This window comes from Crinia signifera, chromosome 8 (assembly GCF_055691185.1).
Source record: "Crinia signifera chromosome 8, ASM5569118v1, whole genome shotgun sequence".
In the NCBI taxonomy this organism is placed as follows: domain Eukaryota; kingdom Metazoa; phylum Chordata; class Amphibia; order Anura; family Myobatrachidae; genus Crinia; species Crinia signifera.
Genome location: NC_139224.1, coordinates 16,191,187 through 16,207,022, shown reverse-complemented (window position 1 = coordinate 16,207,022; position 15,836 = coordinate 16,191,187). Strand labels below are relative to the sequence as shown.

At 47.0% G+C, this 15,836-nt stretch overlaps 1 protein-coding gene and 1 long non-coding RNA gene across 3 annotated transcripts in view; one reads left to right on the top strand and one right to left on the bottom strand.

Moving 5' to 3' along the window:
- LOC146025781 (uncharacterized) overlaps positions 1-15,836 on the bottom strand; it is a 113,681-nt gene that overhangs the window by 71,791 nt on the left and 26,054 nt on the right. The window lies entirely within an intron of this gene.
- Positions 1-15,836, top strand: part of SEMA3B (semaphorin 3B) — a 32,543-nt gene that overhangs the window by 5,360 nt on the left and 11,347 nt on the right. Inside the window, exons 3-7 of one of the 2 annotated variants that reach the window (XM_083155829.1) lie at positions 8,377-8,517; positions 10,379-10,533; positions 10,617-10,679; positions 12,401-12,520; positions 13,620-13,713. In XM_083155829.1, the coding sequence (XP_083011955.1) occupies positions 8,418-8,517; positions 10,379-10,533; positions 10,617-10,679; positions 12,401-12,520; positions 13,620-13,713 (532 nt within the window). In that variant the 5' untranslated portion in view covers positions 8,377-8,417. Of the gene's footprint in view, positions 1-8,376; positions 8,518-10,378; positions 10,534-10,616; positions 10,680-11,947; positions 12,128-12,400; positions 12,521-13,619; positions 13,714-15,836 lie in introns of those variants that run through there. The other variant, XM_083155830.1, reaches the window with a different exon arrangement.

Sequence of the window (15,836 nt, the reverse complement as noted above, 5' to 3'; positions counted from 1 at the left end):
TGTCCCACTGCGATCACATGTAACGTTGGTACTGAGCACCTGATCACTATCCCACTGCGATCACATGTAGCATTAGTACTGAGCACACTTGATCACTATCTCACTGCGATCACATGTAGCGTTAGTACTGAGCAACTGATCTTTGTCCCACTGCGATCACATGTAGCGTTAGTACTGAGCACCTGATCACTCTTCCACTGCAATCACATGTAGCGTTAGTACTGAGCACCTGATCACTCTTCCACTGCAATCACATGTAGCGTTAGTACTGAGCACCTGATCACTCTTCCACTGCAATCACATGTAGCGTTAATACTGAGCACCTGATCACTCTTCCACTGCAATCACATGTAGCGTTAGTACTGAGCACCTGATCACTCTTCCACTGCAATCACATGTAGCGTTGGTACTGAGCACTTGATCACCGTTCCACTGCTATCACATGTAGCGTTAGTACTGAGCACCTGATCACTCTTCCACTGCAATCATATGTAGCGTTAGTACTGAGCACCTGATCACTCTTCCACTGCGATCACATGTAGCGTTAGTACTGAGCACCTGATAACTGTCCCACTGCGATCACATGTAGCGTTAGTACTGAGCACCTGATCACTCTTCCACTGCGATCACTTGTAGCGTTGGTACTGAGCACCTGATAACTGTCCCACTGCGATCACATGTAGCGTTGGTACTGAGCACCTGATCACTGTCCCACTGCGATCACATGTAGCGTTAGTACTAAGCACTTGATCAGTCCCACTGCGATCACATGTAGCGTTGGTACTGAGCACCTGATCACTCTCCCACTGCGATCACTTGTAGCGTTGGTACTGAGCACCTGATCACTGTCCCACTGCGATCACATGTAGCGTTAGTACTAAGCACTTGATCAGTCCCACTGCGATCACATGTAGCGTTGGTACTGAGCACCTGATCCATGTCCCACTGCGATCACATGTAGCCTTAGTAGTGAGCACTTGATCACTGTCCCACTGTGATCACATGTAGCTTTGGTACTGAGCACCTGATCACTGTCCCACTGCGATCACATGTAGCGTTAGTACTTAGCACCTGATCACTGTCCCACTGCAATCACATCTAGCGTTAGTACTGAGCACTTGATCACTGTCCCACTGCGATTACATGTAGCGTTAGTACTGAGCACCTGATCACTGTCCCACTGCGATCACATGTAGCATTTGTACTGAGCACCTGATCACTGTCCCACTGCGATCACATGTAGCGTTAGTACTAAGCACCTGATCACTGTCCCACTGCGATCACATGTAGACTTAGTACTGAGCACCTGATCACTGTCCCACTGCGATCACATGTAGCGTTAGTACTGAGTACCTGATCACTTTTCCACTGCAATCACATGTAGCGTTGGTACTGAGCACCTGATCACTGTCCCACTGCGATCACATGTAGCGTTAGTACTGAGCACCTGATCACTGTCCCACTGCAATCACATGTAGCATTAGTACTGAGCACCTGATCACTGTCCCACTGCGATCAGATGTAGCTTTAGTACTGAGCACCTGATCACTGTCCCACTGCGATCACATGTAGCGTTAGTACTGAGCACCTGATCACTGTCCCACTGCAATCACATGTAGCGTTAGTACTGAGCACCTGATCACTGTCCCACTGCGATCACATGTAGCTTTAGTACTGAGCACCTGATCACTGTCCCACTGCGATCACTTGTAGCATTGTACTGAACACCTGGTCACTGTCCCACTGCGATCACATGTAGCGTTAGTACTTAGCACCTGATCACTGTCCCACTGCGATCACATGTAGCGTTAGTACTGATCACCTGATCACTGTCCCACTGCGATCACATGTAGCGTTAGTACTGAGCACCTGATCACTGTCCCACTGCGATCACATGTAGCGTTAGTACTGAGCACCTGATCACTGTCCCACTGCAATCACATGTAGCGTTAGTACTGATCACCTGATCACTGTCCCACTGCGATCACATGTAGCGTTAGTACTGAGCACCTGATCACTGTCCCACTGCGATCACATGTAGCATTGTACTGAGCACCTGATCACTGTCCCACTGCGATCACATGTAGCATTGTACTGAGCACCTGATCACTGTCCCACTGCGATCACATGTAGCATTTGTACTGAGCTCCTGATCACTGTCCCACTGCGATCACATGTAGCGTTAGTACTGATCACCTGATCACTGTCCCACTGCGATCACATGTAGCGTTAGTACTGAGCACCTGATCACTGTCCCACTGCGATCACATGTAGCGTTAGTACTTAGCACCTGATCACTGTCCCACTGCGATCACATGTAGCGTTAGTACTGATCACCTGATCACTGTCCCACTGTGATCACATGTAGCGTTAGTACTGAGCACCTGATCACTGTCCCACTGCGATCACATGTAGCGTTAGTACTGAGCACCTGATCACTGTCCCACTGCGATCACATGTAGCATTGTACTGAGCACCTGATCACTGTCCCACTGCGATCACATGTAGCATTGTACTGAGCACCTGATCACTGTCCCACTGCGATCACATGTAGCATTTGTACTGAGCTCCTGATCACTGTCCCACTGCGATCACATGTAGCGTTAGTACTGATCACCTGATCACTGTCCCACTGCGATCACATGTAGCGTTAGTACTGAGCACCTGATCACTGTCCCACTGCAATCACATGTAGCGTTAGTACTGATCACCTGATCACTGTCCCACTGCGATCACATGTAGCATTGTACTGAGCACCTGATCACTGTCCCACTGCGATCACATGTAGCATTGTACTGAGCACCTGATCACTGTCCCACTGCGATCACATGTAGCATTGTACTGAGCACTTGTCTGTTAAGATTTCAGTTTGAAGCATATAACTGCTGAACAGGAAACGGTCATTATGTCAACAGTCATTATGTCGACACCACTATGTTGACATGCTGAAAGGTCGACATGGGGTTTACGTTGACTGGTCATTAGGTCGACACAAGCATTAGGTCAACATGGGCACGGTCGACAGTCAATAGGTCAGACAGTATTTCATGCCCTACCATCCACTATGGCGTGGAGGGAGAATAAAATAATGTGCCGAGCGCAGCGAGCCACCGTGGCCGAACCATGTCGAGCACAGACTATGTGAACATTCGGATCAAAAAACAGTGAAAAACCCCATGTTGACCTTTTGACTGTCGACCTTGCCCGTGTCGACATAATGCTTGTGTTGACCTAATGACCTGTCGACCTACACTTATGTCGACCTAGACTCATGTTGACCTAAACCCATGTTAACCTACACCCATGTCATAGTTACATAGTTACATAGTAGGTAAGGCTGAAAAAAGACTTGCGTCCATCTAGTTCAACCTGGTATAGATATCCATTGCTGATTTGGTTGGTTCTGGTATTTTACAGACAAATTATATTTCTTATTTGTACCCATGGATGTTTTTCTCCAGTAAATGTTTGTCCAACTTTGCCTTGAACGCATTTAATGAGCCAGCCGTTACCACCTCTCTGGGAAGAGAGTTCCAGAGTTTGACTGTTCTGACCGTAAAGAAATTCTTTCTACTAGCTGAATGAAATCTTTTTTCTTCTAATCTATACTCATGCCCTCGCGTCCTAGATTCCTTTCTAGTAGAAAATAGGGTGTGTGACAGTTCCTTATATTGGCCCTTGATATACTTGTACATGTTGAGCATGTCCCCCCTTAAACGTCTCTTTTCTAATGTAAATAGTCCCAAATTGCTTAATCTCTCCCCGTAGCTTAAATTCTCCATTCCCCTAATAAGCTTTGTTGCTCGCCTTTGGACTTTTTCTAATTCTATGATGTCCTTTTTATAGTGTGGGGCCCAGAACTGTACTCCGTACTCTAGGTGAGGTCTCACCAATGCTTTATATAGTGGCATAATTACCCTTGAGTCCCTAGTTTCCATTCCCCTCTTAATACATGCCAGAATTTTGTTGGCCTTTTTTGTAGCTACATTACAATGGGCACTACATCCTAGATTGCTGTCTATTTGGACTCCTAGATCCTTTTCAAGTATGGAATTACCCAGTTCCTCTCCGCTAAGGTTGTAACTTGCACACTGGTTGTGTCTCCCAAGGTGCATAACCTTACATTTATCTACATTGAACCTCATCTTCCATTTTTTTGCCCACTCATCTAGAATTGCAAGATCATTTTGAAGCATGGTGACATCTTCTGGTGATTTGATGACTTTGCTAAGTTTTGTATCGTCCGCAAAGATGGATACATTGCTGAGTAACCCTATCCCAATATCGTTAATAAAAATGTTAAACAAAATGGGCCCCAAAACCGAACCCTGGGGCACTCCACTTAGTACCGGTATCATATCTGATACGGCACCATTCACAACCACTCTTTGTTCTCTATTACATAGCCAATTCCCTACCCATCTGCAGATATTTTCACCCAATCCTAGGTTCTCCATTTTATTAATCAATCTCTTGTGTGGGACAGTATCAAATGCTTTAGCAAAATCTAGGAAAATCACATCTACAGCATTTCCATTATCGAGGTTTTTGCTAACCTCTTCATAGAACCCTAGTAGATTAGTTTGGCATGAACGATTTTTCACGAACCCATGTTGGTTAGTACTGAGTAGAAGGTGATGATCTAAATATTCCTGGATACCATCCCTTAAAAATCCTTCAAATAGTTTACCCACAATTGATGTTAAACTAACGGGTCTGTAATTAGCGGGATCTTCCTTTTTTCCTTTTTTGAATATTGGCACTACCTCTGCTATTCTCCAATCTTTTGGTACTATACCTGACGATAGTGACTTGCTAAAGATATAATGTAGGGGGGTAGCTAGTTCATCCCTTAATTCCATTAATACCCTCGGATGAATCCCATCTGGCCCTGGTGACTTATTTGTTTTGAGTTTGCTTATGTCGACCTAGTGGTGTCGACATAATGACTGTCGACCAACTTATGGTGGACCAAATGATCCACACCCTGCTGAACTGTACATGAGAGGAGAATAGCACCATTGTGATGTCACCTTATAATCTCCTCCATCCATACAACATGTGCCTACAATGTACAATGTTAGTTCCTGTCCCAGCACAGCTTACACTCTATCAGCCTGATTCAGGCTTGATCGGACAGGGCCGAATTTGGCCCCGTTTCCGATGGTGGTCTGTGCACTGACAGGGGGCAGACAGGGAGACGCCCAGCGTTTTATGTGCATTCCCCTGGGACTGCAGGCGAGGGGGCGGGTGGCCGGTGTCAGCGCCCGCCCCCTATTCAGGAAAATAAAAGTCACTTTAGACTGACTTTTATTTCCAATGGGGAGAGAAATCATTGTGCATGCTAGCGAGGGGATGCAATCGGTGCGGGCGGCGTTATCCTGTTCGCTAGGCTGCATATACCCGCAGGTCTGAATAAGGCCCTATATTCTATTTCACATGCACATTACAGAGATTGTGGTGGTAGGGAAGATGATGTGGAGAAAACACATGGAGACATACAAACTCCACACAGATATGACCAGGTGGGAATGGTGTGCCACCATTATCAAGGTTTGTTCTTAATTATAAATCCTTTATCACAAGTGATGAAACAATAGATCTAGAGTAGGTGGAAGCGGCCTGGTCAGTCACCATGGCAACATGGCAAATGTACTAACACTGGCACCATGAGATATCAATACTGCCCCCCTGCTGCGGTACAGCACCCCCACATTGAGAACCTCCATAGACCTACATTACAACTGCGGTCCTTCCTTGTAGATCACTGTATATATATATATATATATATATATATATATATATATATATATATATCTGTATTAATGATGTATGCTTTAGCTTATATCCAGTCACCCACCTGTCATTAATTAGAGTTATCCTGCACACATTGTAAGATTTCATATAAATACGGGATTGCTTCATAGATCTGCTTTGCATTAATCCCCCCACTGCAGACACATCTTATGAGAGATATTTCTGCTTATATTGTGCAAATAAAGAGGACGTACAATAATCACTGGCCCCGCGCCAGCTGCCCATTAAACTTAACTACAACATCAAAAGACCATCGTTCTTTGATACTAATATTAAGGTTGCTTCAAACGCCTGCGCCGGCCCATCTGCTGCCTCTGTTATCTGGAAGTGGCCGCTCTGGATCCCATACTGCATGTCACTGGCTGATGTAGTGACACAAGGTTACCAGTCCCACAGGGCTCTGCTTATCCTGTATGTGATATGTATCTGTGCTTCTACTCCTCTGGGTCTCAGAGACCACAGATGTCACCATAGTCTGTCTTCCTAGGGTACGTTATAATGTATTACAGTATGGGTATACTATCAGGGGCTCCACGTGCTTAGGTGTCCACATTGACACCAAAAAAAGGTGAAAACTCATGTCAACCTTTTCATGTGTTGAGCTTTTTCCAGTGTTGACCTAATGCCTATGGACCAGGACACTGTCTGTATGTGCATTGCCTGCACTAATTAGGCCGCTGCAGAGTCTGTTGTCGGCTCTGGGACTAGTTGTTGCAGGTTTGTTTTGGAATGTGGAATGTATTTACCAATCCGGCATCTTCTTACACAGTGTACAGTATATATCTAGCTAATGTGACACGTTCCTTCCTCTGTGCTGAGGATGATACACATATAAACAGGATATTTGGGTGCTGTGTGGTCGGATGGTGTGAGCAATGATCTATGTGATTGGATGGCGTGAGAGGTGCTGTGCAGACAGACAATGGCCCTTATTCTGATCGGTGCGGATATATCCGCGTGCGTTCGGGCCGCCGATGTTTTGTGTCTGCGCATGTGCAGAGGCGTCTCTGCGCATGTGCGAGCGGGGCGTACGGCCAAATCCCGCATGATATGTGAACACTCCGAACAAGGGGTGGAGAGGGGCGTGAAGGGCTATTTGTGCTCATTACCATATGCATACGCCCCGCGTTTCATGGGCGTTCCCATGCAAACGCTGGGCGTACGTATGGTAATGCGGCCGTGACGCACGTGTAGGGGGCGGACATATGACATCGCCGGATGTCAGCTGCCCTCCCAGATCCCTGCTTTTGCACGGAAAAATGTCTGTGTGGTCTGAGGTTGCGGGAGCTGGTGGAGCACTCGGTCCTGCATTCGATGGTCTGCGACCATCGAATGATGGGGGAGGTTCCCTTAGATGGAGGAGGCGTATTCCATGAAAAATACACGTGCGGTCCGTTCGGCCAGCTTCTTACCGCGTACGGACGGAGTTGGCGATCTGTATGGAAGGCGGGGTTTCGCACGCACGGTCCTGACCGCATAATCGGATCCGGCCGCACCGACCAGAATAAGGCCAAATGTGAGCAGTGCTCTGTAAGGACAGAGTATGTGAGCAGTGTGGATGGACGATGTCAGCGGTGCTCTATGTGGATCGACTGCATGAGTGGTGCTGTGTGGATGGACGGTGTGAGAGGTGCTGTGTAGACAGACAATGTGAGTGGTGCTGTGTGTGTGGGTAGATGGTGTGAGACGTGCTGTGTAGACAGACAATGTGAGTGATGCTGTGTGGATAGACAGTGTAAGCAGTGCTGTGTAGACAGACAATGTGAGTGGTGCTGTGTGTGTGGGTAGATGGTGTGAGACGTGCTGTGTAGACAGACAATGTGAGTGGTGCTGTGTGGGTGGACAGTGTGAGCGGTGCTGTGTAGACAGACAATGTGAGTGGTGCTGTGTGGGTGGACAGTGTGAGCGGTGCTGTGTAAACAGACAATGTAAGCGGTGCTGTGTGGGTGGACAGTGTGAGCAGTGCTGTGTAGACAGACAATGTGAGCGGTGCTGTGTGGGTGGACATTTTGAGCGGTGCTGTGTAGACAGACAATGTAAGCAGTGCTGTGTGGGTGGACAGTGTGAGCAGTGCTGTGTAGATGGACAATGTGAGCGGCGCTGTGTAGATGGACAATGTGAGCGGCGCTGTGTAGATGGACAATGTGAGCAGTGCTTTGTGGTTGGACGGTGTAAGAGGTGCTGTGTAGACAGATAATGTGAGCGGTGCTGTGTGGGTGGACAGTGTGATAAGTGCTGTGTAGATGGACAATGTGAGCGTTGCTATGTGGACCGATGGTGTGAGAGGTGCTGCGTGGACATATGCTGGTGCTTTACCACCTTCCTAATGATAGGTTTACAATATACAGAATAGTCCGGAACTGCCTGGAATAACTATTCTGTTCCCTACACTTTACACTTATTTATTTAGCAACCTCGAGAAGATAGTAGACAGGATCTGATTGGTTGCCCATAGCAACATCAAATGTGAAGTAGAATACACATCTTAGTAAATTTCCCCCATTGCCTTCAGTTCTATAGCATGTCTTCCTTTACAATGTACATCTTCTCATCTTGCAGGTGGAAAGCTCCTGGGGAGCAGGCGCCCCGACCCCTATAAGATGAGAGTCCTCTGCTGCCACCTCTGTCTCTGTGTTCTGCTATGTTGGGGGGCTAGTGGAGACAACACAGTAACCCCTCGCCTGAAATTGTCTTATCGTGGTAAGCAGCGTTACTATTATTAATGGCCAGGAATAGTCTGACACCCTCTGTAATATACATAGGGGAAGTTGTATATAGAACACACACTATAACACACTAGGGATTGGTAATGGCATATTAAACAATCTCAGCTATTAGCGGGACACAAACAAAGGAGAGGCGGCTTCTACTCAATGCTCCATCACCTTCACATCTACTCAATGCACCATCACCTTCACATCTACTCAATGCTCCATCACCTTCACATCTACTCAATGCTCCATCACCTTCACATCTACTCAATGCTCCATCACCTTCACATCTACTCAATGCTCCATCACCTTCACATCTACTCAATGCTCCATCACCTTTGCAAAACATCCATGTTCTTATCCAGCAAGGATTGGGACTACTGACATGACCTCCTGAGATATCCTGACAAACAGGAGGTCCACAGTCAGGAGATACATCCTCACAAACAGGTGGTCCACAGTCAGGAGACACAGCCACACAAATAGTTGGTCCACAGTCAGGAGATACATCCTCACAAACAGGTGGTCCACAGTCACAAGAGATGTCCTCACATATATGTGATCTAGTGTCAGAAAGGATGTCTACCGTGCAGGTGGTCCACAGTCAGGAGACACAGCCTCACAAATAGTTGGTCCACAGTCAGGAGACACAGCCTCACAAACAGGTGGTCCACAGTCACAAGAGATGTCCTCACAGATATGTGATCTAGTGTCATAAAGGATGTCCGGTGGTCCACAGTCAGGAGATACATCCTCACAAACAGGTGGCCCAGATTCAGGAGAGATATCCTCGCAGATATGTGGTCTAGTGTCAGAAAGGATGTCCACCGTGCAGGTAGAGAGTCAGGAGAGACGTCGTCAGACAGGTGGTCCAAGATCGGGAAAGTGGTCTGCATATAGGTGGTCCAGGGTCAGGAGAGCTATGTACATGCAGGTAGGTAAGAGTTAGGAGAGATGTCCTCACAGACAAGTAGATTAATATAGACCAGACTCATGAAGAATTTAGCTCTCCAGTAGAACTACAAGTAACATCACATGGGAGAGCCTCAGGTTGTCTACATGTAAAGGGTAGTGTTATATGGCCAGAGAGATTGCAGAGGGATGAGTGTGCAGACATATAAGGAACAATGGAAATCTGGAAGAAAACATGCAGGTTTGGCTCATCACTCAGTACTGGTGATTTATCATCCTCCGCTGGGCAGCGTTCCTAGAATCATCAGCAGTTTATGTGCTAATTATTTCAGTTATCTCCTGAATCATTTATTTAGTGGAGGGACTGATGGTGTGATAAGGCTGCCAGTGCTCTCACTGGGAGTATTTATGGCATAATGTGAGGGGTAACAGACAATGACGTTCCAGTCTGCCTTCTGCACACACTTAACCTATGACCCTCACATGACGTGTTCCAAGTGCCTACGAGACCATTAGCTGTGACCATGGAGCAGGAATCTACTGTCTTCTAGGGGCAATATCTGTCCTGCTGTGCATCCTCATAGCCGTACACACACCAGGACACTACATTGTTACAGACATCACACAGTAAGGCCCAAACACACACACACACAAATCAAAGTCACAAATGCTGGAAACAAGTTCCTGACATAGGATATATTAACACCAAACACAATATAAAGAACTGAGATGTCCTGTTATATGAGGTCCGCAGTCCTCAGCCTGATGGCAGCAACACGTGGCCTTACTAATGATATCACCAGTTGTCCCCTTCCATACATAGGTCCTGGAGCTGTTCTTTATTTGAGTGATGTCACTGTATGCCGGATACAGGCTCACACGGGATGTGATGTCATTACTTCTGTAACACCTCCTCATATTCCCGCCTCTCCCCACAGATCTGTCTCTGCATGGCCTGCGAACGTACACGCTGGAGCGCTCTTGCTGCTACGATACCCTCTTACTGGATGAGGAGCGCGGTCGTCTCTTTGTGGGAGGAAAGAATTACCTCCTGTCTCTAAGTCTGGATAACATTACTCGGAGTGACCTTGTGGTACGTTCTATCTCCTGAGGTAACACCCACCCCATGTGCTTTATTGCCCTGATCCTGACACATGTCACCTACCTCTCCCATAGATACACTGGCCGGCTCCTGTGGAATGGAGGGAGGAATGTAACTGGGCAGGAAAAGACATTAATGTGAGTATGGAGGAGCCCCGTCTACCTGTGTCTCAGGTGTAAGAGATGTACGCTAATGCAATTGGGATGTATCTGCTATTTATATGCACCAGTAACAAATCAGAATGTATCTGGCCTCTGCTAGTAGTAATCCAACAAAAAGGTTCAACCGCGGCACTACCAGCAAACACGACCCCCATATGGCGGCTGGCCCGCGCACACACAACTCAACCATGTATAACATCATGCTCCTGTACAGTCCAGGTGACGCGTGTCATTATAATCTGATTGGACGATTAGATACGTTTCCCCTGCATTAATCAGCCACCTATCAGTGACAATAGAAGGGTGTATGCTATAGCCCCTGACTCAGTGGTAACACATTCAAGAATATAAAATGAGGTGGCCCTAGTACTGCCCGCTGTCCCTCTCACACCCCACCTTCCCATCATGCACTGCAGCAGCGTGTTTACTTTCTGAGCTGTCAGTGTGACTACCAGTTCCTGGAGAGTCAAAGTGCATCAGTGCGTAGGATGCATTTCCTGGCCCTTCAAATAAAGGTGTGGGCGATGGAAAAGAGGGTAGACGAACTGTGCCCAGCTACCAGCCGCAACATGCTGCAAATCCATGAATCATATGCGTTCTGTACTAGGCATCTACCATCTACCAGCCTATAGCAAAGGGGCTGTTGCTAAGGTGTAAGTACTCCACAATTGTATTTAATAGATAAAATAAAAAATGGTGCAAAGCAGAACAATGGCCCTAATTCAGCAAAACTACATCCCCCATATTCGCATATTAATGATAGCCACCTGCCTGCGAAAGCAGATATAAGGCCGCCATGTTTAGGGTTGCAGCGGCTGCATGTGGTGTGACGCAACCACCAGAGCCCTCCCCGCAAACGGTCCAAACGCGCAACTCCGAAAACCCCCACACACACACACACGGCTCAAGGTCAACATCTGAGCATGAGGACCCCCAGATAGTGTACCATGCTTCGGAGTCCATGTGGTTGATAAAACATCAAAAGTCCAAGAAATGGGAATTATCAGTAAAAACTCAGGTCAAACTTTTTATATGTTGACCACTGTGATGACGACCTTTTGTGAATGTTGACCTATCTTCCGGATACCCCTAGAAGGCCCTAGAGATTGCGATGATAGGGTGCAGCACTAGCAATGGGCGGCCAGGCGGTGTGACAGGGTCAGATGAGCGGTCTTTTCCCAGCATCCAGTGTGGTGCCAGTCTGCAGAACTGCAGCTCCGCCAGTGATTGGTCCGTGGTGGTCTCCTAACTGTATGAGCATGACACAGACGTTCCCCCTATGTTGTGGCCTTCTCCGTCACTATACCTGCAGTCGCTGTGTGCTTATTACTGGATGCTCAGACAGCTATGTGCTGCCTGCAGGCGAGGAAAAATCCTGTATCAGCTGCTGTAATCCCTGCAGCAGAACGACTGGGCCTGCACAGGTTTGTAATCTGTATAGCTGAGCATTCAGGGTCAAGCATGGGGGGGGGGGGGGGGGGTGTTAGTGAGTAAATTCCTGGATGGAGGTGTGCCGGCCTCCCCCTCCTCTCTGGTAAGCAGCAGGCTCCCTTCCCTCTCTGAGCTATGCCAGGTATCTAAGATATGGAAGGGCTTCCTGAACAGGCCAATGTAGCAGCGTGCTGAGGAGAACACAGATAAATTCTCATGTTCTGCAAGTTCTAACAGTGCTTCCTCATAATGTCTTCTCCACACAGACAGAATGTATGAATTATGTCAAAGTCCTGCAGCTATACAATCGCACTCACCTGTTCACCTGCGGGACGGGAGCATTCCACCCAGCCTGCGGCTACGTGCATGTGGGGCAGCGCACGGAGGTGAGCAGACAGGGGGTACATGGGTTAAGGGGCGACATGGGGTACTTGGGTTACAGGGCTCTATATGAGGAGACTGGGGGTACATGGTTTGGGGGCACTATGTGAGGTATACGATGTGAGGAGACTGGGGGTACATGGTTTGGGGGCACTATGTGAGGTATATCATGTGAGACTGGGGTACATGGTTCGGGAAGCACTATGTGAGGTATATGATGTGAGGAGACTGGTAGTACATGGTTTGGGGGCACTATGTGAGGTATACGATGTGAGGAGACTGGGGGTACATGGTTTGGGGGCACTATGTGAGGTATATGATGTGAGGAGACTGGTGGTACATGGTTTGGGGGCACTATGTGAGGTATATGATGTGAGGAGACTGGGGGTACATGGTTCGGGGGGCACTATCTGAGGTATATGATGTGAGGAGACTGGTAGTACATGGTTTGGGGGCACTATGTGAGGTATATGATGTGAGGAGACTGGGGGTACATGGTTTGGGGGCACTATGTGAGGTATATGATGTGAGGAGACTGGTGGTACATGGTTTGGGGGCACTATGTGAGGTATATGATGTGAGGAGACTGGGGGTACATGGTTCGGGGGGCACTATCTGAGGTATATGATGTGAGGAGACTGGTGGTACATGGTTTGGGGGCACTATGTAAGGTATATGATGTGAGGAGACTGGGGGTACATGGTTCGGGGGGCACTATGTGAGGTATATGATGTGAGGAGACTGGGGGTACATGGTTTGGGGGGCACTATGTGAGGTATAAGATGTGAGGAGACTGGGGGTACATGGTTTGGGGGGCACTATGTGAGGTATATGATGTGAGGAGACTGGTGGTACATGGTTTGGGGGCACTATGTGAGGTATATGATGTGAGGAGACTGGGGGTACATGGTTTGGGGGCACTATGTGAGGTATATGATGTGAGGAGACTGGTGGTACATGGTTTGGGGGCACTATGTGAGGTATATGATGTGAGGAGACTGGGGGTACATGGTTTGGGGGCACTATGTGAGGTATATGATGTGAGGAGACTGGTGGTACATGGTTTGGGGGCACTATGTGAGGTATTTGTTACATTGTTTGCAGGACACTGTATTTAAATTGGATACCAAGAGGCTGGAGGATGGGAAGGGGCGCTGCCCATATGATCCTAAGCATACATCAGCTTCTGTGCTTGTCGGTGAGAAGTAGCTCTGCAATGTTATCAGTATAATTACCTCTCCTCGCCGCACTTATTTACATTACTGACACACAAAGTAATGCTTACACGTCATGCATGTCTCTCATTCACTGCCTCCTGCACCAGCATCTCCAGCTGCTACATACACTGCCATGTACAGCCTGAATTCTCATATACACACTGAAACTGCCATGAACATAGCCTGAATTCCCATACACACACTGACACCACCATATACATAACCTGAATTCCCATATACACATTGACACTGCCATATACATAGCCTGAAATCCCATATATACACTGATGATACCATGTACACATACTGCACTCCCATATACACACTGACAATACCATGTACACATACTGCACTCCCATATACACACTGACAATACCATGTACACATACTGCACTCCCATATACACACTGACACCACCATGTACACATACTGCACTCCCATATACACACTGACACCACCATGTACACATACTGCACTCCCATATTCACACTCACACCACCATGTACACATACTGCACTCCCATATACACACTGACAATACAATGTACACATACTGCACTCCAATATACACACTGACAATACCATGTACACATACTGCACTCCCATATACACACTGACAATACCATGTACACATACTGCACTCCCATATACACACTGACAATACCATGTACACATACTGCACTCCCATATACACACTGACACCACCATGTACACATACTGCACTCCCATATACACACTGACACCACCATGTACACATACTGCACTCCCATATTCACACTCACACCACCATGTACACATACTGCACTCCCATATACACACTGACAATACAATGTACACATACTGCACTCCAATATACACACTGACAATACCATGTACACATACTGCACTCCCATATACACACTGACAATACCATGTACACATACTGCACTCCCATATACACACTGACAATACCATGTACACATACTGCACTCCCATATACACACTGACACCACCATGTACACATACTGCACTCCCATATACACACTGACACCACCATGTACACATACTGCACTCCCATATACACACTGACAATATCATGTACACATACTGCACTCCCATATACACACTGACAATACCATGTACACATACTGCACTCCCATATAAACACTGACACCACCATGTACACATACTGCACTCCCATATACACACTGACACCACCATGTACACATACTGCACTCCCATATACACACACTGACAATATCATGTACACATACTGCACTCCCATATACACACTGACAATACCATGTACACATACTGCACTCCCATATACACACTGACAATACCATGTACACATACTGCACTCCCATATACACACTGACACCACCATGTACACATACTGCACTCCCATATACACACTGACAATACCATGTACACATACTGCACTCCCATATACACACTGACAATACCATGTACACATACTGCACTCCCATATACACACTGACACCACCATGTACACATACTGCACTCCCATATACACACTGACACCACCATGTACACATACTGCACTCCCATATACACACTGACAATACCATGTACACATACTGCACTCCCATATTCACACTGACACCACCATGTACACATACTGCACTCCCATATACACACTGACAATACCATGTACACATACTGCACTCCCATATACACACTGACAATACAATGTACACATACTGCACTCCAATATACACACTGACAATACCATGTACACATACTGCACTCCCATATACACACTGACAATACCATGTACACATACTGCACTCCCATATACACACTGACACCACCATGTACACATACTGCACTCCCATATACACACTGACACCACCATGTACACATACTGCACTCCCATATACACACTGACAATACCATGTACACATACTGCACTCCCATATACACACTGACAATACAATGTACACATACTGCACTCCCATATACACACTGACAATACAATGTACACATACTGCACTCCAATATACACACTGACAATACCATGTACACATACTGCACTCCCATATACACACACTAATGATACCATGTACACATACTGCACTCCCATATACACACTGACACCACCA